This window comes from Sarcophilus harrisii, chromosome 2 (assembly GCF_902635505.1).
Source record: "Sarcophilus harrisii chromosome 2, mSarHar1.11, whole genome shotgun sequence".
NCBI classification, from domain to species: Eukaryota; Metazoa; Chordata; class Mammalia; order Dasyuromorphia; family Dasyuridae; genus Sarcophilus; species Sarcophilus harrisii.
The window spans coordinates 144,570,059-144,595,110 of NC_045427.1; the positions used below are offsets into that span (position 1 = coordinate 144,570,059).

Genomic DNA, 25,052 nt, shown 5'->3' on the forward strand with positions numbered 1-25,052 from the left:
TTTTAATTTTTGTCAGTTTCTTTTTCTATTATATTGGCCAATCTAATAGGCTTTGCCAGAGTTGTTTTTAATTTCCATTACTCTAATTATTATATATAACTAAATCAAACTTTTATCAAAGAAACTTGCTGTAAAATTATTTTCCTCCAACTTTGCTTTCCTTCTGATTTTGGTTACATTGCTTTTGTTTGTATGAAAGCTTTTTAATGTCAATTAATCAAAAAATTATTTTATTTCCTCTTTATTGTTTAATTATACATTCTTTCCTTATCCATAGATCTGAAAAATATATAGCATTTTTCTATGATTACCTCATTTATGATATCATCCTTTATGTCTAACTCTTTATTCATTTTAACCTCATCTTAATATATAATGTGAATGTTGTTGTATGCCTAGTTTCTGCCAAACTGCTTTCCAGTTTCCCCAGCAATTTTTTTTTTATAAAATCTTACCCCAAATGTTTGGATTTTTGGATGTATCAAACACTGGTTTATTTACTACTGTGTATTATGTACCTAAACTGTTCCACTAATCCACCACTCTATTTCTTAGTCAATATTGAATTGTTTTTAATAATTGTTATTTTGTAATATAATTTGAAATCAAACTGCTTGACCTTCTTCCTTAGCAGTGGGTTTTTTTTTTTTATTGAATATCTTGATAGTCTTGACCTTTTGTTCTTTCAGATGAATTTTATCTATTTTTCTAGCTTTATAAAATAATTTTTGGTACTTTGGTATGGCACTGAATAAGCAAATTAACTTAGGTAATATTGTAATTTTATGATAATGGCTTGACCTACTTATGATTAGTATTTCTCCAGTTGGTGATGATAGTGCTGTTAAGGAAATTTGGAATTTTGGTGAGAAGAAATGAATAAGTTCATTGATATGCCTTCATTTGAGGTTAGATAGCATGTATTAATAGTGGAGCCAGTTAGCATGGTTTTGTAATCAAAACCATCAATCTATTAATGGATAATAGATTTGTATATAAAATGGAAAAGACAGATATATAAACAACTTGATAGTGGTAATTAACAAAATAGGAGTGATAGAAGATTAAAGATTTAGGGATATAAGGGTAAAGATCTATGCAATTAAAAAAAAAAAACTAAAAAAATTTCTTTTAAAATAAAGATCTTTTTCCCTGAGAAAAATAATTGTTTTTCTCTCTCATATGAATTGCCTAGTTAATATTGGGATGGGGAATCTAGGTTTTATACTATTTTCTCATTTAGAAATAACCCCCTGTAAGTTATTTAGTCAGCACTTATAAAGGACATTACTGATTCTCATTAATTATTAACCCATCAGAATTCAGTAATACCCACTCTTCTAAGGGTATTTAAATGTCAAGAGGGATCCTTGGTTTACAGGGGAAAGCCAAATGACCATTATTTTATGAATTATTTACTAGCCATAATTAATAAAATGATTAAATACCCAGAAATGATATCTTTTGGACTTTTTATATATTACATCTCCTTTCCTTTCTTTCCGTTGCCCCAACTGAGAAAGCAAAAAAAAAAAAAAAAAAAAAAAACTAACAAAAAATATGCCAAACCTAATATAAATATGTGTAATGAAATAAAACAAATTCTCAAATTGTCCATGTTCTAACAAATATATCTCATTCCATACTCTTGAGTCCATTGTCTCTGTATCATGAGGTAGGTAGGCAGCATATTTCAACATGAATCCTTTGAATCTGTGCATGGTCATTGTGTTAATCAGTGTTCCTAAGCCTTTCAAAATCTTTGCTTATCTTTTCAACATAGTAATTATTCATTTAATTGTCCTCCTGGTTCTACTCATATCATTCTGCATCAATTTATATAAGTCTTCTTAGGTTTTTTTTGAAACTGTACTTCATCATCTCATACAATATTCTTATGTTAATGCAATAATGTTAATTTAATAAAACTTACTATAGGATCAAATGGATAGGAATATCAGTGAATTTAGAACATGTGATGGAAGAACTGGGTAAAAAATAGGAAGGATGAAATTCATGATAAGGACAAAGAGCAAATTCAATAGGAGGAGGTCATGGGAAAAGGATAGAAAGTTATAGTCAGAGAGGATAATTTCAGAATACAGATTCTTGAAGACAGAACAGTTTGAAAGGATGATGAAGTCTAAGATTTTGTGACTAAAATAAAATTCATTTGGAAGACAGAGAAACTGAAAATATTGAAGAATTACCTGATCAGTGTATTATGAGGGTCATCAAAAAAGACATTAAAGTCACTTAGGATGTTGGTAGAACATAAAGTGGAAAGGAAGATTGAACGAGATATTTAAGCCATTAAAGAAGGTAGAAGATTGCTGGCTCTGGAGTTGGCAGATGATATTAAATAGGTTAGGGACAGGATGGTATAAATAGTAAGGCTTCAAAGGAGACTATTAAATAGTGGTGACAGAACAGAGGACTAGGATTGACAATAGAGAGCAAAAAGTATGCCTTTCTCTCTTTCTTTATAAGTTGGAAGTAATGAGAATAGTGCTCACCATTGCAAAAATGAAGTGTCTTTAGGAGAAATCAATTTGAGGATGAAAGAAGTAGATAGAAGTGAGATAGAAATGATAAAAGGATAAAAAGGAGTATAGTAAAGCAAAAGTTCTAGAAGACATAGTGAAAAGAGTTAGTAAAAGTGTTCTCAGAACTAGACAGGTTCTAGGAAGAGAAAAGTTGAGGCGGGGAATAGAGTGGTTAGGGGAAAGAAAGCAGGATGCAATCGTTTGCTCTTTTATTCAGGAATTTAAGATTTGAAGAGACATGTTTAGTTAACACATGATTACGGAACCATTCATAAAATGGTTACTGCTTTATATTTTTATTTTAAATGACATTTTCATTCTGTAATTTTAGTTTTCTTACTTCCTGAAACAACTTCTAATGCTTCTGGTTACATTTGCTAAGCTTATGACAACTAAATATGTCTTTAGGAACACATCATCTTCCTTTAATAGAACTATGATTGGTAATACTTACGTGATAGTTTTTGTATCTCCTACATCAAATAATGTAGTCCTATGCTCATAGTACACTCTCAATAAATATTTTGTTATTGTATTTATTGTTGAATAAATTATATTTAATTTTTTTATAGTTTCAAAGAGCCTCCCTTCCTACTTGGAGTACTGCGATCAAATGTGAAATTGCAACAAGCAGAAAAATTATTTGAAAACCAGCTTATTGGTCCAGAGTCCATAGCAAATATTGGTGGTAAGCATGTAAAACCTTTAAATTCATCCATGACCTTTAAATTGTTCTGATTTTCTTATTTTTCTGAGAAATATTTTAATTCAAATTTTATTTCTTAGGGGGGAGTCTATTTTGTGTCAATCCCACATCTTATTGGCTTCCTAACTTCCCAAGGAGAAATCTGTATTGCTTATTAGCTTTAGAATATTTATATAATTAGTTAGACAACTTTTTAGTTTTTAGCCTAGTCTATTAAAGTATAAAAACATTTTTTAATAGTAACTGATTTGAAGGTGACCTTTGGGTATCTCTTCTCTCCTTCACTTCTTCCCTCCCTCTCTCTCTGTCTCTATTTCTGTGTTCCTGCCTCTGTCTCTGTCTGTCTATCTGTCTGTCTCTTTCATTTCACTGAAACACAAGAAGATAAAAAATAATATTGGCGGTCAAGTTAGGAAAGTTTAATTTATTTGAAAAACTGAAAGAATAATTGTTGTTTAACTCCAGTTTGCCTTCCTCTTAATTCATTTTGTTACAATGAAGAAACAGTTCCCAGTTAGTGTATTAATTGTCTTTGGTAGGACTTCTTTGCTTAATCTAGAAAGATTCCCTTAAAAACAGTCTAGTTTTAGATTTAGACAAATTGCACAAGAATTTAGCTGAGCTAGATTGGTTTTACCTCAGTGGTGATAAACTAGGGGTCAATGATCATGGTGTAGTTTAGATTCTATTTCAGGTATCTATAAGCAAGATATCTGTTGAGCATATAAAGGGAGAATTATGAAAAGGAATAAATAATGGATCAATAAAAAAGATGTATCGAACAGCAATGCAAAGAGTCGTGAGCAGTTCATTTTGGTAAATCACTTTGCATTGCTTAATATATAATGTTTATCACTCCCAAAACCTCAATTTTATTATGATTAAAGTAATTAGGCTATTTTTGTGTTTTTCCTTTCCTGATTGAAAACTTTAGATAGTTTCTGTTTCTAAATCTTTTGATCAGAGCTATGCAAAATTTTAGCTGGAGAAAAATAATTTTAAGATGTTGGACATTTTTTAATGGAAGCACAAAACTATTTGTGAGTGTGGTATTCTTGTAAATTATTTTATTAAAGAAAACTTTTAATTTATTTAAATTTTAGAAAATTTATTTTGTTTTTGTTCTTTGGATAAAAAGTAAATAAAAAACAAAAGCTCAGATGGAAATTGCCCAGCTTTAAAAGTTATTTTTATTATTGTTGTTACTATTAGTTACTGCTTAACAAATCTCAGTTCTCATCTTTTTTTTGAATTCCAATAATCTATTTCCCCTATCACCATTATGTTTATTTTCCTAATTATTTCCAAGCTACTGTTAAAAAGAGACAAATTGATTGTGTATTCTGATATTAGAAATGTAGATGTTTTGGTGAATCACTTGATGATTTTTCTAGTCCATGTGTGAGGCAGAGTAGGGAACAAATAAGACCATTTAATGACTGATCATAGAATGTCCCATGGATAGAGGTCACATAAAGTTTCATCAGCTTTTATTTTGGGATGGATGGAGATATTACTATTTGGAAAGATTATTATTAAAAAACTGTTTCAGACTTGTGATTTCATTGGTTGTTCTGTCTACAAGCATTTATTAAATGCTTATTGTGTTCCAGGATATTCACAAAGGATACAACAAAAGACAAAAAATATAGTCTCAACCAGCATTTTATTTTTAATCTTGGAGATAAGAGGGAACCACCAGACTTTATTAACTAGAGCATATGACATGGTCAGCCTTGTACTTTAGGAAGATCAATCTGACATTGCAATAGAGGATGATTTAGAGTGAGAAGAGACTCAAAGCAAGGAGTCCAGTTAGAGGTAATTGTAATAGTCCAGGTTAGAGGTGATGGGGTATATTCAAGTAGTGGTTTTGTGAATGGAGAGAAGGGGACATATGAGAGATGTCGTGAAGGTAAAAATGATAAGATTTGACAACAGATAGTGCATGTAAAGAGTTAAGGATGGTATGACGGTGGTGACCTAGTTAGTTGATTGGGAGGATAGTAGTACTTTTTAGGAAAATTGGAAAGTGGAGAACATTTTTTGGTGAAAGGTAATGAGTTATCTTTTAGATATGTTGAATTTGAGATGTCTATGGCGTATCCAATCCAGTTTGAGATGTTTAAAAAGTGGTTGGTGATAATGTGACTAAAAATCACATGAGAAATTAAGATTTAAGAATCGTGTGTGTGTGTGTGTGTGTGTGTGTGTGTGTGTGTATGCATGTATATATGTGTGTGTATACAGAGAGAGAAAAAGAGGGGGAGGGAGAGAGAGAATAATTGAATCCATGGGAGCTGATGAGGTGAGATAGGTTGTCAAATGAGATAATATAAAAGATAATAAATAGAAAAGAATCCTCTAATACCAGTACTCTCTTAGCATGGATTGGGATGAAAAGAAGCACCCCAAATTATTGAACAGTTAACAAAAGGAAAGGTCCAAACTTTGTGCAGCTTTGATTTTTTAAATTTTTTATTATAATTTTTTAATACCCTTATGTGACTGGAGTTTTGGCCAATCTGATCTCGAGGACAGTTTTGTCTCCATTTAGGGAAATTAATCCCTGTTGGTAAAAAGAGGAGGAAGAATCTATAGAGAAGAATCTGCATCAGAGGAATGCTGTTAAATATTAATCTTATCACAAGATCCTAGTTAGAGCTTTGAGGAGACACTTAAGGTTGGTAGCCATGACCAGGACAAAGATGTAGCACAGGAGATTGAGGAGTTGTCAGACAAGTAGGACAAGTAGGAGAGGGCAATTAGGAAAACCTAGAAAACAAAGAATATGCAGGAGGAGATGGTGCATAACCATGCCAAATACACAAAGAAGTCAAGAAGCATGAAGTTTGAGAAAAAGAAATTAGATTTATCATTTAAGTGGTGATTAGTAACTTAGGAGAGAACAGTTACAGTTAAATGATTAGGTCAGACCTAGGTTGCTTGCAATTTAGGATCTAGAGAGAAGCTAGGAAGTGGAATGTTAATGGCTTTCTCAAGGAATTTAGTCAAGAAAAAGAGGAGAGATATAAGATAATAGTGAGGATGTTAGAATCAATAAAAATACAAATTATTTTTCTTAAAAGATGGGAAATTCATAGACATATTTATAGAAAGCCCAAAAGAATCCAATAAATAGGGAATAACTGAAGATTTAAGAGAATGGGGATGATAATGATGGCAATCTGATAGAGGAGACAGTAAGGGAAGGGATCAAAGATGCATATTGAAGAATTTTTCTTAGCAAGGAGAAGGGTGTATTAATGACTAAATCAGTAATATGTAATTTTTATATTGATACTGATATTTTATATGGAAAGAAATTTCTAATAATTATTCTATGACATTTGGTCAACATTAATAAAAAAAAACATTGATGCAAGAAAGTTCTTTGGGTTCAGACGTTTAGACCATAGGGAGATGTTAAATGGGAACATTTTGCAGTGCAGCCTTTTGTTTCTTTAAGTATGCCATACTACTAGTTTCCTTCTGTTCTGGTTTGCCTAGAAATAATAATTAACAACAATAATAATGCTATTTATAAAGCACTTTTAAGAATTTCAAAGCACTTTAAATGTTATCTCATTTGATCTTCACAACAACCCTGTGAGGTAAGTGCTTTTATTATTCCTATTTTACAGATGAGGAAACTGAAGGTGACAAAGTTTAAATGATTTGCCTGAGGTCACAGCTAGTAAGTGTCTGAGGAAGGATTTGAACTAGGTTTTTCCTGATGCCATATAAAGTGCTCTATCTAATTGCTTTTCAGATTTTTTAGAAATAAATAGGAAATTATATTTTTATGTTAATTTAGAAATCAGTCTTCTAAAAAGGAACAGAGACTTTTACAGTGTTACATGATGGATTTTCACTCTGTGTATATGTGTATAAGTATATGTATATATGCTTATATATATATATATATATATATATATATACATATATACTGTATGTATGTATACTTTATATGTATATATGTGTGTATATATAGCTATAGATATAAAGATATATCTATAGCTATATATACACACACTTATACACATATACACCGAATGAATTATGTTAGGTATCCTTTGTTCTCTTTCAGTTCTAAATCTATGGTGATATTGTTGGGTTCAAAGGAGATCCCAAAAGGTTGGGGTTCCAATGCAGTGTCACACGTCCCAAAAGAATTTTTAGGCCTGGACTCATCTCCAAGTCAAGGGACAAAGTTTATTATAATTGTAATGCCAATTAAAGCAGGCCAAGTACAAAAAATATTTAGCAAAGAACCAGGAGCAAGAAGATAAATTTATAGGAAAAAGTTAGAGAGACCAGGGCTTTATCACTGATATGCTAATTTTATGGCTTACAGTAGATTTGAGGAGTGGTCTGGTATACACCTCATTATTATCTCAGAAATTTTGTTATCACTGACCAATAGATTATTATCTGATAGCCAGTAATATTTGTAGACCTATAGCTCTCCCAAGGTAAGGAGACTTTAGGGTTATCCTATGGATCTTCTAGGAGCTAAGGGAAGAATATATCATTTTAAACTACAACATTTCCAAGGCTAGATGACCTTAGGGTTATTGCTACATCTCCCCTAGAAGGTGCACCTTATCAATATGAATAAAGAATACCCCCCCTTATATTTGCTTGACTGACATTTAGTTCAGCAAATATTTCTTAAATACATTTTTGTCTAAGGTCCTTTACCTAAGTATGTAGACAGAAAGATGAACAATGTAATAGTCCTTATCATAAAGGAGCTTATAACCTAACAGGATATAATACATACACAGAAAGATATACACATGCATATATAGGTACAAATACACAAACAAGGGTAACCCAAGGTGTGTTTTGATAAGGGAATGTGAGAGAGCTAAATAAAATACTTTTCAGAAAATGAGTGAGATCAATGCCACTTGTGGGAATCAGAAAAGGCTTAATGGTTTTGGCCTTGAAAACAGTGAATGGTTTCACCAGGTGGATAAGGAGGAGGAATGTGTTCCAGGCATAGAAAAAATTACAGATGTAATTTTAAATAGGTAATGTCCAAACATATTGATTAGATTTCTAATGGAGGATTTATCAACCATGCAAACATTATATGTGAATATTATATGCCAAACATTATTTTAAGCTCTGGGAATGCAAATAAAGGCAAAAGATAGCCTTTATCCTCCAGTTATTGATAAGTGAATTGGGGAGACAAGAAGCAAACAAATGTTTAAAAAGCAAACTCTATATCAGATAAATAGGAGATAAATAACCTAAGGAAGGCACTCAAATTATGAGGGATTGGGGAAGGATTCCTGTAGAAGATGGGATTTTAGTTGTGAACTAAAGTAAGCCAGGGAGGTTAGTTTTGAAGCAGAGAAGAGAGAGCTCGACATAGCCAGAGAAAATGTCCAGAGCTGAGAGATGAAATGATTTGTTCATGCAACAGCCTGGATAGAAAGTGTAAGGTGTAAGAGACTCTGTGTGGGACAGTGACTCTTACCCAAATTGAAATCAGAGATTCTCAAGGTAAAGGGCAACTTCCCAACAGACAAGGTGTCAGTAGAGAAGTGCAAAAGTGCAAAATGCAAAACATAAGATTATATTGACCCTAACACAGAAGCCCCTCCCCTCCCTACCTTTTCTCCTATTGTCTGGGGGAATCCAGGCTTATATTTTAAAAACAGAAATCTATCCCAGAAACATAATAAGACTAGTAAATAAACTCTTTACCCATCAAGTACTTAAATGCTAATTAAGAGGTGGTGGTGGGGTAGTGGGGGAAACCCGAGAAAAATGTTTGCTTATCTAAGATAAACATCTGCAGCTTTTAGTTATAGCTCAACTTGTTATTGCAAAGTCTCAAGTCACAATTAGGGCATAGATCAAGATCACATTCCCCTGAGAGGTCTTCACTCACGTTATCCCATTTAGACCTTTTTCTTTATTAATCTTTGAAGACCTCTCACACCATTTTTTGATACATTTCCTCAAACATCTTATTCTCAGTTTCCTATCCTTCTGAGTCTGATTTGTCTTTTTTCTCTATTGGGGTCCATCCTTGTCTAACTAGACTTGCATCTTCAGGTTGTTCAGTCTTTATCATCTTGACCAGTGATGTTTGTACTACCTTTGTGATAAGCTATATCACACAGGGGAGGAAGACAGGGAATAGTTTGTCTCCATTTAAAGCTATTAGAAGGAACCAAAAAACATGTTTTCAGTTTGGTTCCTTGGTCCCACCTCTAAAGGAAAGCCAGTCAAAAATCCAAGTTATGTCAGACTCCTGAGATTCATCCTCTGTGGAAATTCCAGTCATGTTAAATTTCCCCTATAAAACCTACTTGTGGGCTATCCCGTGATTTTATCTTCCTTTGGGTCAGCCCACCCAAGCATTCTGCCTTGTGGTGTCTTTTCCCTCCCCACTCCCCCATGCCATGTGGTATCTCCTCTAATGCCACTATGCTTTCCAACCCCACCTCTCATCGTTATAGCTAACTAACTCTTTTAGGGTGCTAAGTCCTTTTCAGAATTTAGCCTGCCAGCTGAGGGTATGCCCCAATCTCATGGCATACTCCCTTTCTACTGGGAAATTATGAGTTCCTTTGAGGAACTTATCTTTCATATGCTTTTCCAACTCTATTTCATATTTACCATTCCTGATGTCTATTGTATCCCTTCATTTTGCCTGTAACTTATTCCCCCAAATCTACCTTTTGCCAAAGAGAATGACCATTGTGAATTCTTCACATGACCAAACCCCAACTTTTGGTGCCTGCCATCACCTGGTGACATACCATAGATCGTATCAGTGAGGACCAGATCTGGACTGGGACATGGGCCAATTAGCTGATGTCTTTGGCAATTTTCATCACTACCTGTCCATTATCATCAATTTTCACATATCAAAAATTTCATGTCCCACAAACTCTACCTTCTTCAGCCAACAAATATAATACCAATCTATGCTGGAGTACTGCTTCTCTAGTCTGAGTGGTCTGGTCTGCTAACAAATCCAGTGCCTTTTCACATTTTAAAGAACCCTTTCAGAATTAACATTAATAATTTCTTCATCCTAAAAAAATGTTAATTCAACTTCCAATCCAGGAGTCTCTTTAAACTTTTCTGGAAATATAAATGACAGGTACAACACCGATATTGTTAAAATTCCTCTAATCACAATTAATCTTCCTTCCCACCAAAACATTCCTAATTGCAAAGTCAATTTTAGAGATTATAAATTATCCTTAACAGTCCATTCTTGAGGTTCCTCCACAGGTCCTTTAAGCCTGGTATGTGCAATCTCCAGACTGCAGTCTCAGTCATCTGTAAGGTCTGGTAAGGTCCTTCCCACTCTGCTTCTTCCAGGACTTAATAAGCACCCAGTCTCCTGGAACGGCAAACTCCAATGTAGTTGTCTGGGCTAGCAACCCATTGCTTCCTAAGGGTTAAAAGGACTGAGAACACTGCCAGTATATAATTCCTTAAAAATTTATCCTTTATTTCTGAAGAGAATGTTCTTTCCCTTTTCCCTTCTAAATAAAATAAACCAATCTCATATGGGGAAAAGTCCCAGATCACTTCTGGGAACAGTTCTAATTCTATAACAAAGCAATAAGCAAACATTTGGTCCAAGGCAATTTAGTCTCTAACATCAATTTAGTTATCCATTTCCTAAAAATCTGATTCATTCTTTCTACTTTCCCTAATGAGGACAGTGCCCATTGTATGAAATTGCTATTCAATTTCCAATCCCTTTCATTATTTCTTATAGAAACTTAGAAGTAGAATATGTTCCTTTATCAGAATTAGTAGTCATACTTAGATACAATTTGTTCCAATATTATTACACTAACCCCTCTAAAACAGCAGAGCTCAGGGGAAAGCCTCTAGCCATCCTATAGAATGGTCTGGTCTATCTCAGTTTCCTCACTGGTATCATTTCATTAAAACCTACCTTGAATATTTTAGAGCCAGGATCTCTCCCCCTGGAGGGATACCTCCTCAATATCTTCTTATTTATCTTTAGACATATTACACACTTTTCAGATACAATTTGTTTTGCAATTACTCATATCCCTATATGCCAGATTTTTTTGCTTTTACTTCTTTGTTAAAGGGAGCAAGGTAAACCTTAAGATTCAGAATATAGGTAATATCTAAATAACTTTGGATCAAATTTAAACAAAATCTATACTACATATCCAGAATGTTAAAGCACAGCTCATACAATTTTTACAAATTACCCAATATACAATTTAGAAAGCAACATGGTCTAATTGGGAGATACAAATATGTGACCTCTTTAGATAGGTTTCCAGAGAACCAAAATTTTTAAATTTAAAATCAAATTAAATACAGATTAAAATTTTTAGTAGCAGTACTTCAATATCAATGCACACATATTTCTAAAATCTTATGCCAGAATAAATAAGTTCATAATTTTAGCATGTATGCTAATACATTTTAGTATGTATGTTAATTTATTTAGTATGTATGTTAATAGTAATTATCTCATACAATTTCAGAATCAGAATTGCAATTTAAACCCACATAGCCCCAAAATTTAAGGTGGCAGAAAACTGCCCTTTCAGGTCCATCTACAGAGCTTTAAGAAATTAGCAGTCTTTAGGGCCCTGGGGGAGAGGTTCAGAGAAATTTGGACCTAGATGTCCAGCTGCAGATCTGTGACCCAATGACTAACCTTCCCTCAGTGCCAGAAATTCTGGGGAGCCATGTCAAAGATGTTGGGGTACCAGCGCAAACCCTAGAAGAAGCCAGGCCAGTTAGGGATACCAGCCTAGCCAGAACAGATTCCACAAGGTTCTCCCAAGGGAGAGAAGCTTGGAAAATCCTAGAGAGAGTAGGTTTTTTTTTTCTTTTCCTCTTTGCAGTTTTTCTCTAAGCCTATGGTTCAAATTCTCAGAAGGTTTTTTAGTCATATAAATTAGGCCTGTTTAAAAATACAGTACACTAACTCAAGTTAGCTGACTGAGAGATGGTGCCAAGCAACTTAAAACAGCCTCAAAATCCCCAGAATCTGCTGAAATGTTTTAGCAGTTCTTCTGCAGGTCCAAATTGAACAGTTCTGGATTCAGAGAAATGTCAGATTTTTTTTTTTTTCCTTTTTCTTTTTTTTGATGTGGCAGTTCTTGCATAAGTCCAATTATGTACAAAACAAGCATTTTTCAAGGGAAGTTTTGGACCCAAAGTCATTGGAGAAGGCTGACTGTTTTTGAAAGCTCCTTTGAATTTATAGCCAGCCCTGGGGGATCAACTGTTCCTCTGAGTAGGGAGCCTGCCCAAACAAAACAATAATATTTAATTCCTATACATTGTGGTAGCTCCTCCCAATTTTTCCTAAAAGGCTATCTTCCCAGGACACTAGATAGGTTTTTAGAATCAGCTCCCTTAGATTGTTCCTTTCCTAAGGTTCATAGTATTTTATCCTTTTTGCTGGAGGACTCACCTGATCTTATCAAAGGAAAATGGGAGAATCTTATGGACCTGAACTTCTTAGGGTTTCCTTGTATCAAAGGGAAATGCAAACCTAAATTCTCTTAGTCTCGGTCACTCAGGTGGCTCACCAATTCTTGGCAGGGAGAAAGTCATCTTACAGACTTGAACCACTTAGAGTCTATCCTCTTCTCACCAGTTTCTTGTCCTTTCTGGGCTGTGCACTTATTTGACTGATTACAAACTTTTCTCAGCTAGTTTGTTTCCTGAGCTGAATTAATCCTCTATCTTTGCTAGTCCACTTCTGGTTTTGCTTTGGGAATTTACCTGATTGAAGCAGCTTTTAGGGGAAATATAGCAGTAAGAAGATCTCCTGACTTGAGAGTGCTTCTAAAATGATTCTAAAGTAAAATAAATAAAATTCTAAGTAAAATAAAAAATACTATAAAACCATAAGGCTTTATAATCAGAGATCTTGAGGTGATCCGACCTTAGAGTTCTGTTGTTCTAATAATCTGTCAATAATTCTAAAGTCTTTTGGCCTTAGAATAGTCCTATAAACATTACTTACTGTCAGATAATCTGTTGGTTAATGATAACTATGTTCCTGAGATAATAGTGAATAGATTACCCCTTAAACCTACCTGTAAGCTATAAAATTAGCAAATAAATAGCATGAACCTCTGGTCTAACTTGATGTCCTATGAATCAGTCTTCTTTCTTTTGGTTCTTTGCTAAATTCTTTGGGAATTTAACTCACTTCAATTGGCATTACAATTACAATAAACTTTGCCCCTTAACTTGGATATGAATTTAAGCCTGCAAATACTTTGGAGACACCTCAAGACATCAGTCTGTGACCCTCAACCTCTTGGGTCTTTCTGAACCTCAAAATTTGGTGCCCCATATAGGGGCCTCCCCTGCTTTGATTCCCTTATTGTCAAGGTAAGCCCCCAGTTTTTTTCTCCCTCAATCCTATAGGTGGAACAGGCCAAGCAACTGGGAGAAGGATTGTCTGGGTCATCTTGAGCTCTACACTCAGAAAATTTTCCTTGACTTGGGATTCCCAAACTTGGAAACTTTTGCAGTTTTCAGCAAAGTTCCTAGGGAACCTTCACTACCTTTACACTTTCTCTGGGATGCCAGAATAGATGCAGTACTGTAGGACGGCTTTTGGCAAAAAAAGGAGAGGTATCAAACAGCACAGCCCATGAAAACACTAAGAATAATTGGGGTGAGTAACAGCAAGCTCAGCTCTCTGTCAACTCCCCTTAATTTGTAAGCTTGCCAGTTTTCTTGAAACCATCAGGTTAAATAAGCAAGTTCATTAGCCCTGAGAAATGAGCTTGTTTAGAATGTATAGTTTCTAAACAAGGAATGTGTTTAATAGGAATCTACATGTTAAATAAAATCTCCTATATGTGAAAGTCCTGATAAACTTTTAAAAATAATGTTATCTAGCCCTAAGCTATTATTAATTTGCAATTAGAGATAAAATCTCTTGGGACTATAACTGATAGTTTTTTGAGTTTTGAATTTGATTACCTGATCATTAAGTCAGTAATCCACCACCATTCAAGAGAAATGACATAAGTTACTCAGAGGGATGCCTTTCTGAACAGTCATAGGTAGATGTCTTAGCTGTACAAGAATTGTGAGGACAACCTTAACCTCTGCTCAAGGTTGGATCCTTCTGACTCAGTTTCTCAGTTCTATTTCTTTATTTCCTACCTGATTATTCCTGAGTTTCTCTATGAAGTGGAATTATTACTGCATGATCGGCTGTCAAACAGAGCTAAGGATGCTTTATCCTGTCATGTATGTGCTCTCAGATTGAAGCTTGAAGAATCTGTTTTGATGCTTTTATAATCATGTCCCTGCTTTTTCCTCTGATAGCAAATTTCTATAATCAGATCAAATGGTCAGTAGAAGCCATGAGCCCAATGTATCTTAGGGGATACAATGGTTTTCTACCTTAGATCTTAAAGATGCTTTCTTTTGCATACCATTGCATAAAGACCCACAATTTATTTTTACCTTTGAAGTAGCAAATCCAGGGGAATGTAACCCCCAATAATTAGCATGGACAGTCATGTCCATAACACGGAGGTAGCTCAGGGTTTCTGTGACAGTCCCCATATATTTGGACAGGCACTGGCTATCCAGTATGTAAATGATATCTTGATCTGCAGCCCCACCTAAGAAGCTTCTCTGGGTGCAGCTGTAGAAACCCTTAACTTTCTGGCTTCCTGGGGTGATAGTTTCTTTGTCTCCAGGCCCACTTTGCCTATCTGTCTGTTCATGAATTAACTCCTACCTCCTTTTTGCTCACAGTGGAGAGGAAGCAATTTGGAAGCAATTTTATTACTCTCCAAACAGTACTTTCCTGGGCATGGCTGGATTTTATACCTAACTTAAGTTATTGCCAAGCCCCTCTATGATTCTATTCAAGACCCTGACACAATACCCTTTTAATGGGGCCCTGATCAGGTCAAGGCTTTTAAGATCCTGAAAGCTAAACCAATCTCTACCTCAGCCTTAACAATATCTAAAATCTTTTATGCTATATATTGATGGAAGGCACAGCCAGGTTCTAGGGGTTTTGACTCAGTCCCTGGGACCCTATACCAGACCCCTTGCTTACTTCTCCAAGAAACTTGGTGTCTTTGGGGTGACTCTCCTGCCTTAAAGTAGTAGCTGTCAGAACCCTACTAATTGAGGAGGTCTCTAAGCTCACCCTAGACTAAGCACTGGAGATTCTAACTCCCCACCAGGTTCAGAATCAGAGTTTTAGAATTGGGGAAAGGAATGAGAGTGAACATCTATACTGACTCCAAATATAACTTTCATGTTTTGCAAGATCATAGGCTATATGAAAAGAAAGGGGACTTTTGCCAACAAAAATAAATAAATAATATCCCCATTAAATATGCAGGAAAAAATTTACAATTATTTTAAGCTGTCCATGGATCTAAAGACATGTCTGTTATTGTTTTGTAAAGGATACCAGAAGGAGGATTCACTTCAGGCCAGTAGAAACAGGCTTGCAAATTCAGCTGCCCATGCTGCTGTCTGTTTGCTCCTGACCATGGCACCTTTAATTCCCCAACTCTCTGACTCCTACACACTTTCATAATTCCAAGGAACAAGTGCTTGCTAAAGAAAGGGGGTGTACCCTTTCTCCTTCCGGATGATTTCAAACACCTTTAGGCCAACTTCTAATCTCAGAAGCCAGCCAGTATAAACATTTTTTTGGTCTTTACCAAGATACTTACTTGGGGGAAAAAAAAGCTCTCCAATCCTTTGTGAAACTTATTTTCACTGGTCACAAGCTAGGAGAAATAATCAAACAGGGCTGTCGGGCTTGCCCAAATTGTGTCCAAGTAAATCCTGAAAGGTCTGTTAACTCTCTTTCCCTCCCCCTCCCCATCTTGAAGCTTATCTGGAGGAGGAGTACATATTTAGGGGAGGACTGGCAAATGGATTTTATACATATGCCTCCTTGCCGGGGCTTCAAACTGCTTTTGGTTTTTGTTGTCACCTTTATTAATTGATTAAAAGTCTTCCTTTGTAAGACTGAAAAGGCTCAAAGGTTTTTGTTAAAATAGATCAAATCCATTTAAGATTATTATCTCTACTCTGCATGTCATCTTCTCTACCCAATGCTTAATGCCTTTTAAACATTATGGTACTTGCACCCTAAGCCACCTGAACACTACTTTTACTGTGAATAATTGCCATACTATTCTATCCATTACCCCTATTCCTTTGAGGAGACAAAAACAGCAATTTTGGGGAAATGGATGTGACACATTCATGATGGCCTTGTCTACCCCATCCCCTCAAGTCTTCCTCTGAGTGGTGTTCCTAGTTATTGTCCCTCGTAATCCCACTTTTAATTATTTATTTTTTTGCTCATATTTGGCCCCTGCATTTTTAACCTACTTGTGAGATTTGTTAGACTCCAAGCTATGAACTTCCAACTACTTGTTCAACCTGAATAACATTGGCTGACAGATTTTTACATTCAGCACTGCCTGGAGGCTGCCACCACCTTCAAGTTTTGTGCCTCTTTTATTTAGTCTAGACCCCACTAGATAAAGACAGCTCTACACCCATTATCAGCATGAAGCAGCTCCAGAAGATGAAGTCTCTTTCCCTTTGAACCAAATGAATTTGGGTTTCAAATGCTTTAGAGGGGACAAATGATGGGGTACAGCTTCTAGGGGGGAAACAGCAGTGAGAAGGTCCCCTGATCTTAGAGTGCTATTGTTCTAACAATCTGTCAATAATTCTAAAGTCTTCTGGCCTTAGAATAGTCCTATAAACATTACTGACTGTCAGAGAGATAATCTGTTGGTCAATGATAACTATATTCTTGAGACAATAGTGAATAGATCACCCCTCAACCCTACTTGTAAGTCATAAAATTAGCAAATATGTAACATGAAGCTCTGATGTCCTATAAATCTTTCTTTCTTTTGGTTCTTTGCTAAATTCTTTTGGAATTTAGCCCACTTCAATTGGCATTACAATTATAGTAAACTTTGCTCCTTGTCTTGGATATGGGTTCAAGCCTACAGATTTTTTTGAGATGCCTCTAGACATTAGTCTGTGACCCTTTTTGGGGTCTCTTTTGGGAGATTTTTATGAATCTTAACAAGACTGTTAGCAGAGAGCTTGGGGCACGATAAGTAGTTTTGGGAATCATTAGTATAGAGATGGTAATTAAATCCATAGGAGGTATAAGATCACTAAGTAAATAGTATAGAGAGAGAAGAAAAGAAGACCCTTGACAGAACTCTGAGGGACCTTCCATGACGAGTGGACATATGCTGGAGGACGATTCAGTTAAGGAGACAGAGAAGTGGGATGAAATAGAAATGTTGAGGAAAAAGACACCCCAACAAGATTAGGGTTTCCCTGGTCAGTGTCGTGGATTTGGTGAAAGAATTCATGCACACAGTCTTCAAGTTAAGGAGCAAAGATTTATTACTTGACGGTGGGCTAAAGTTCCAAAGGAATTTTTAGAACAGTGTCAGAATCAAGAAGATAACTTTATGGGAAAGAGAAACAAAGACTAGATTGATATGCTAATATTATGGTTTAGAGGTACTATTGCAGAATGGTAGGTAGTTCCCATCATTGTTTTCTACAATTTACTGACCAACTGAATCAGCATTAAATTATTGCGACTGGCCAGCATTGTTTGTGCTACTCCCAAGGCTGAGTAGCCTTAGGATTTCTCAGGATTTGCTACTTTTCTCATACCTCATCTGGAAGAAAACTTGGAGAGAGTGGTTTCTTCAGATCTAGAAAACAGATTGTATCTGGGAGAGAGTGATCAACTGTAAGAGTCTAATTAGGGCTGCAGAGAGTTTAAGGAGAATATAGGGATAAAAGTTCATTGCATTTAGCAACTAAGAGAACATTGGTTACTTTGGAGAGAGTAGTTACAGTGGAATAATGTTGGAAACTGAATTGTAAGGCTTGAGAAGAAAGAAAGTAGAGGGACCTATTGAAAATAGCTTTTTCAAGGATTTTAGTTGCAAAAAGTAGAAGAGATATGGGATGATAGTTGATAGAAGGGTCAAGAAAGGGAGACATGAGCAGGTTTGTAGGTAGCAGGAAATGAACCAATTGAGTAAAAAGAGATTGAAAAGGGGAATATAGAGGGGCAATCTTTTGTAGAATATTGGATGGAATAGGATCATTTAAGTAGGTGGAGGGGTTAGCTCTGGTAAAGGAATAAGGATACTTTATTAGATGAGAGAGGGATGATTGGGATAGTTGTAGAAGTTATATGAATGATAGCAGATGAGGAAAAGAGGAGAAGAGGGAATTCAGGGTAATGGCTTCCGTTTTTTTCTGGAAAATATGAGGCAGCCTGGTTGAGAGAGTGGAAAGAGGGAGGAGTGAGTCAGGAGGGTTGAAGAGGTATAAAAAGATATGGAAGAATCTCAGTGGGGAATGGGATAGTGAGTTAATAAGGAAAATATAATAGCATTGTCTAGGTGCATTAAGGGCCAGGGTAAGGTTATGTAGCATAAATTTGTAGTGGGAGGTTGAATATAAGAATCACACAGTCTAAGAAGATATAATTGTGTTGTATTCTTTATTATTGGGGTAATGATTCAAGAGAGCACAATTCCTTAGCTTTCCATTGGCATTTAGATTTAATGACTATTATTTTCTCCAGGTTCTCCTCTAAATACCATATTTTTCATATGCCTAAGTTATATTCAAAGAGATAATTATTTATGCATAATATGCTTTTCTGTTTATTTAAAATATTGTGGAGTTTTGCTCTCAAAAGTTCTTTTTTCCCCTATGACTACTTTTATATTCTAGCAAAGTGAAGAATTAAAAGTCACTTGTAATTTTTTGAGCATCAAGGAAGGTCACATAAACATTTATGATGTTCACAACTCTGTAGATAAGGTACTCAAGTAACCTCTTCTGTCTTCTTCCAGATGTTTTGTTTACTGGCACTGCTGATGGTCGGATTGTAAAACTTGAAAATGGAGAAGTAATCACAATTGCCAGACTTGGTGAAGGCCCTTGTAGTACGTCTTTGAAGAGTTCTTATGCATTTCTTGAAATCTGGAGAGAGACACTTATTCCATATAACTACTAGAAATTAGAGATCAAATAAATTTTCAAGGAGGCATGATCTACCAATGGAAAAAGTAATGGTCAGAAATTTGAGAGATCCCTGGGTTCTACTAATACCTTGCCTGGGACTATGACTTGCCAACTACTGGAATAATTTTAACCATGCTGCCCAAATTCTCTTTACTTTGATTTTCCCAAAGAATAGTATTAACAAATGGAATATTTATTTCATACAGCATTGTTCATTTGCATGACCCAGTAGTCATTCTTTTGTGAATCCCAAGTCAATCTGTTGGTACACTTCAGTGTTACTCTCTAAATCCTTTGTAATTTTTTGGATGACACTATAGTTATTACATTAATCTGTATAGAACTGAAAGCCTATTTGAAATGGGAAATAGAAGGTGAAAACTTTAATATTGGTTGTTATAGATTTGGTAAAATAGCTTTATAAAAAGAGAAAAATAGATCCATAGATTAATATAGAATTAGGTTTGAAAGATTAGTTTTGTGTTTTCTGAGTAGTAGAAAAATAGATTAGGGTAATAGTATGACCCACTAAGATATAGGACAGCTTTTGGAGGCTATCACTAATAACCTTATTTTATTAACTGACAACAGTTTGACACTGCTAAGATAAAAATGAAGCTTCATAGTGGTGGGTATTGCTAAGTACATTCTCATTCTTTCAAAAAGATGCTGTGTTGTGTACAGAAACTGTGACTTGAACTGGTGAGGCAACATTAAACAGGTGAAACCTTAACAATATACCATAATTAGTCTTGTATAGTAGGAAAAGAGAAATCATGAAGATACCTTGGAAGATAATTAATCTGTTATGGACAAAATTCCAGATTTGGAATTAGCATTCCTTTTCATTTGTCTTCATAGAAACCAGAGAAGATGAACCTGCTTGTGGCAGACCTCTTGGCATACGAGTTGGGCCTAATGGTACACTCTTTGTGGCAGATGCTTACCAGGGGATATTTGAAGTGGATCCCAATACAGGTATGTTGTGATCCCTTATATTGCAATTATTTTGGTAACCTCAAGGCTTTGCCTTGAAATAATTTTATATTTCTTAACTTGCATTAGAATTAGAATCACGACAAATAGTTTTGTACTGTTTTTTCATTTACTTGAATGTGTATAAATCATTGATCTATGACAATTCATTTCAACATTTTATTTTAAAAAATTATACACTTAGTAATCAACAACAAATCGAACATGTAAAAAATGAAAAAAATACCCCCCATATTTTTAACTTTTTTTTTTCTTTTTTTGCTGAGGCAATTGGGGTTAAGTGACTTGCCCAGGGTCACACAGTTAGGAAGCGTTAAGTATCTGAGGCCAGATTTGAACTCAGGTCCTCATGACTTCAGGGCTGGGGTTCTATTCACTGCACCACCCAGCTGCCCTATATTTTTAGCTTTTAATAAGGTAGAACCCAATGAATTCACAGAAAAGTATTTTTTTTCCCCTACATTGAGCCACTTTGAAGTTGTATCCCTTTTGGTTCTGTTTTTGTTTTTTCCCTTTTTTTTCTTGTTAAAAATATATAGTTTAGTTTATATAAGTTCTGGTTTTGTTGACTTTTTTTCTCTGCTTCTCCTCTGCTATATAGTTATTTATACTATATGTGCTTCATATTGATTATTATAGCACCATATGTATTCATGATTTTTTCATTTGTTCTCTTATTTATTGGTTATATCAGTTGTTTCCAGTGTTTTTTATTTTTTTTAAATTATTCTAAATAAAGTAGTTGTGAATTTTTTTTTTATATCCAGGACCTTTCATTGTGTCTTAGCATGGAACCCTAGCAATGAGATCATGGGTTGAAAGCCATGATCTCTTTTGACATTCTAATGCGTATTGCCATGTTGCTCTTCAACTGTTTGCAGTGGCATGTGATTTTACAAATAGTATTTCTCTGTAGATCTACCAAAACTGGATTTTAAAAAAAATTGCCAAAATTACCATTCTAATAAGTATCAGTTTGTATATTAAGGTTTTTCTGAATTTTCCATTCTTCTGATTATTTTGGGAATTTTGAGCATCTTTTCCTATAGTTATGACCAATTTATATTTCTTGCTTCATAAGTTATCTACTCTTCCTTTTTGATTACTATCAATATATTACTAATAGTAATTAATAGGGTAATCTTATTTCTGTTATCAATATGTATTATTTTTTTACACATTCTAGATGTCAGACTTTATTTCCTATGAATAGTTTTTCTAATCTGTTTTTTTTTTCTCTAATTTTAGAGGGTTTTTTTTTTTAACTGTATAAAATCTTTTTTCCTTTGTATAATCAAGCTGATTACTTTTTGCTTCCAACAATATTTTCTATTGATTAAAATATCCCTGTTCCTTATATTGAGACAAATGTTTTTACTTTTTTTTTCAGTTTTTAAAAAAAGTTTTGAAAGTATTTAGATTACTGATATAGTTGGAGTTTACTGTGGTATATGGAGTGGATCCAAACCCATTTTTTGTCAGCTGATTTTTTAAAAGTAATTTATAATGAATAGTGATTTTATTCCCTAATATTTACATGAGGAATTCATTTAGCAGTAGTCAATTGGGTTCAATCAGTGGGTTTGCTATATTCTTTGTTTTTTTAGTGCCAGATAGTTTTGAAAAAAAAATTGTTTTATGTGTTATGTTTTAATATTCCATTTTATTATTTCTCTTTTGGCAGTATTCTTTTTCATAGTTCTCATTATTGTCTGTTTTTCCATATTAATTTTGCTTTGACTTTGTCTAATTCTATAGACTAACATATCACTTTTAAATATTGTATTAAATCTCTGTTAATTTAGGAAGTATTACCATTTTACTATATTTAGAAATCTAATTATAAGCAGTTCAGTTTTCCCATGAATTCTATCAAAATAATTTTATTCACTGTGCAGGTGAGAGGTAATTTGGTGTAATGGAAAGCATGCTGCATTTTGGAGTGGGAAGACCAGTGATTGCATTGTAGATCCATTCTATATTAACTGTCTCAAGATTGCTTAACCTTGATCATCTTGCTTAAAATTTCTGGATTTCATTTTGTTAATCTGTAAAGAGTTTGATCTAGATGATTGCCAAATTCCTTTTGTGTTCCAACTCTCGGATTATGGAGCTATAATATCTTTAAGATATTGATGAAATTAATTTCTTTTTTAGTTTCTTTTGTTTTCACTAATGGCATATAGAAATAGATGATTTTTGTGAACTTTTCTAACAAAGTACTCACCATGTGGAAGGTTCTATACTAAATGCTAAAAAAGTAAAGACTTAGGGATAAAGACTAAATATGTAATTTCATTAGTGTAGAGAATTCCCAGCTGAGGCAAATCCTCCTACTAGTGTAGGTTGTCATTTTCTCTGTAATTTGTAGACATGGGTTGTTTCCTAAAGCACCAAGAGGGTAGGTAACTTGTTCATGGTGATTAAACTAGTGTATTTTAGATTCAAGACATGAACCCATTTCTTCTGGCTTCAAGGCTGCCTTTTTTTCTCAGGGTGTGTATGTGTATCTGTAGTTGGATGAGAGTGGGAGGATAGACAAAGACTAAATCAAAATAGTTTTGCCTTTAGGGAGCTTAAATTACTTATATTTGTATGGAAAACATTTTACATGGCATTCTGTACTGCCAACATTGGGGTAAGTTCTTTAGTTCTTAGTAAAATTTTCCTTAACTGGAAGGGCAAATACTCAAAGAAGCTTACATTTGTGAAAACAGCTTGTTAAATAAAGGTTTTTAGCTTCAGTGATCTGAAAGTTTATGTGATAGTTCTATTATTTTATGAATGTCTCTGTATCTTGGTTTCACTTTATCATTGTCTCTCTGTGTGACTCTGTGTAGGTGTGTTTCATCTCTCTCCATATATCTTTGCGTATATAAGTGCCTATCTTTCCTCTCTTAATTCACAAAAATATAAACCTTAGGATAGCAAAAAAGTTATATTTTTAAAATTTGTATGTTTTCTCTGAATTTTAAAAGCAGATAAATGGAGAGTTTTTAATATTTTCTTTCTCAAATTTAAACTGGATTAATTTTTAAAATTACTTTAATGGTTACTGATTACATATTTTTTCATGCCAATGAACTAAATAAAAAAAAGTGCCCTACCCTTTTCTGTGTCTTGGGCTTCTTTGTCAATTTGATGAACTTTATCGACCCTTATAATAATGCTTTTAAATATATAAAATAAATAGGTTTACAAAGGAAATAAGTAATATTGAAATAAAGATATACAGATTCCCTGAAATGTTTTTTTTTTTTCCTCTTCATATCCCTTGGGTGTTTGTATATGCAAAGTTAAGAATCCTTGCCTTAACATGTATACTTATTTTGTATTTAATTTATACTTTACCATATTTAACATGTATTGGTCAACCTGTTATCTAGGAGAGGGGGGGAGGGGAAGGAAGGGAAAAATTGGAACAAAAGATTTGGCAATTGTCAATGCTGTAAAATTACCCATGCATATAACTTGTAAATAAAAAGCTATATATATAAAAGAATCCTTGCCTTAGAGAAGGGAGATTATGTGCTTTTAGTGAATTTATGGGCTAAAATATTATTATATTGTTGTATTTAAGGAAAAAACTTGAATTTTAATCTTCTGATTTGCTTGACATAAAATATTTCATCTAATTTTTCTTTTTGAAGATAATTATGTTTATGTTTTAAAAATCATCTTTTTCTAACATTTAGGTTCTTGGAAAAGCAAGTTTAAAATGAAACTAGATATTCTTTTTTTTTTTTTAATCTAGGTAGAGTGAAACACCTCTTGTCTTCCAAAATACCCATTGAAGGAAAGAAAATGTCATTTGTGAATGATCTGACAATTACCAAAGATGGGAGGAAAATTTATTTTACGGATTCTAGCAGTAAATGGCAAAGACGAGATTATCTGCTTTTGGTCATGGAAGGTACAGATGATGGACGGTAAGTGTTTATCTCTGTATTTCTACTCAATTATAGATGTCAAGAAGGATAGCTTAAGTAAGGTTTATAAAGTTTATTTTTCATTATAGGACAAAAAGATTCTACTTTTAAAAATCATGTGAATATTCTAAGCAAGCTTTTGATACAAGTGAGATAATGAACATCCTTTTGGAGGGTGAAACCAGGGCTTATTATGCAAGTGGAAATCTCATCAGATGATAGTGGCAATTAACAACTGAATAGAAGTTAAAAATTAGTGAGATCTTAGCTACTCCCTGACATTGTAGAATAAGAGTGACTTTTTCATTGACCTCATAACTGGGCATCCACAGAGTTTTGGGGTTAAAGGTTTCTCAGCATGGAATTGAGGTTAATTTGTATTCAGAACAGGTTCAGGTATCTTCTGGAATAGAATAGATCCAAAGAGCTTATCTTGATTGTCAGGTCCTCCTGGTGCTCAAGAGCTTCTGAGAGTCTAATATTAATTTGGATGATTTGAGCTTATTCCAGGGACACAACAAATTTCAAGAACAATCAATCTCTCTCTCTCTCTCTCTCTCTCTCTCTCTCTCTCTCTCTCTCTGTAGAAAGGGTAGTATAAAAAAACCTCTAATGAGAAGAATTCGGAAAATACTGATAACAACCTATTTTTATGAGGGAAGAAGATGATGTGTTTTTGATTTACTGCAGAAATTGAACTATTTTATGATGGAACTTTTGTAAATGATAGTAGACAAGTTCCACAGGCATTTATTAAATGTCTTCTTAAATTTATGTCTGATT

General features: G+C 34.2%; 1 protein-coding gene across 2 annotated transcripts in view; it reads left to right on the forward strand.

Annotated features, from left to right (window-relative positions):
- Positions 1-25,052, forward strand: part of APMAP (adipocyte plasma membrane associated protein) — a 47,644-nt gene that overhangs the window by 15,134 nt on the left and 7,458 nt on the right. For both annotated transcript variants that reach the window (XM_012540831.3, XM_031951015.1), the window contains exons 3-6: positions 3,119-3,234; positions 19,173-19,265; positions 20,206-20,322; positions 24,095-24,269. In XM_012540831.3, coding sequence (XP_012396285.1) covers positions 3,119-3,234; positions 19,173-19,265; positions 20,206-20,322; positions 24,095-24,269 — 501 coding nt within the window. The remainder of the gene's footprint in view (positions 1-3,118; positions 3,235-19,172; positions 19,266-20,205; positions 20,323-24,094; positions 24,270-25,052) is intronic.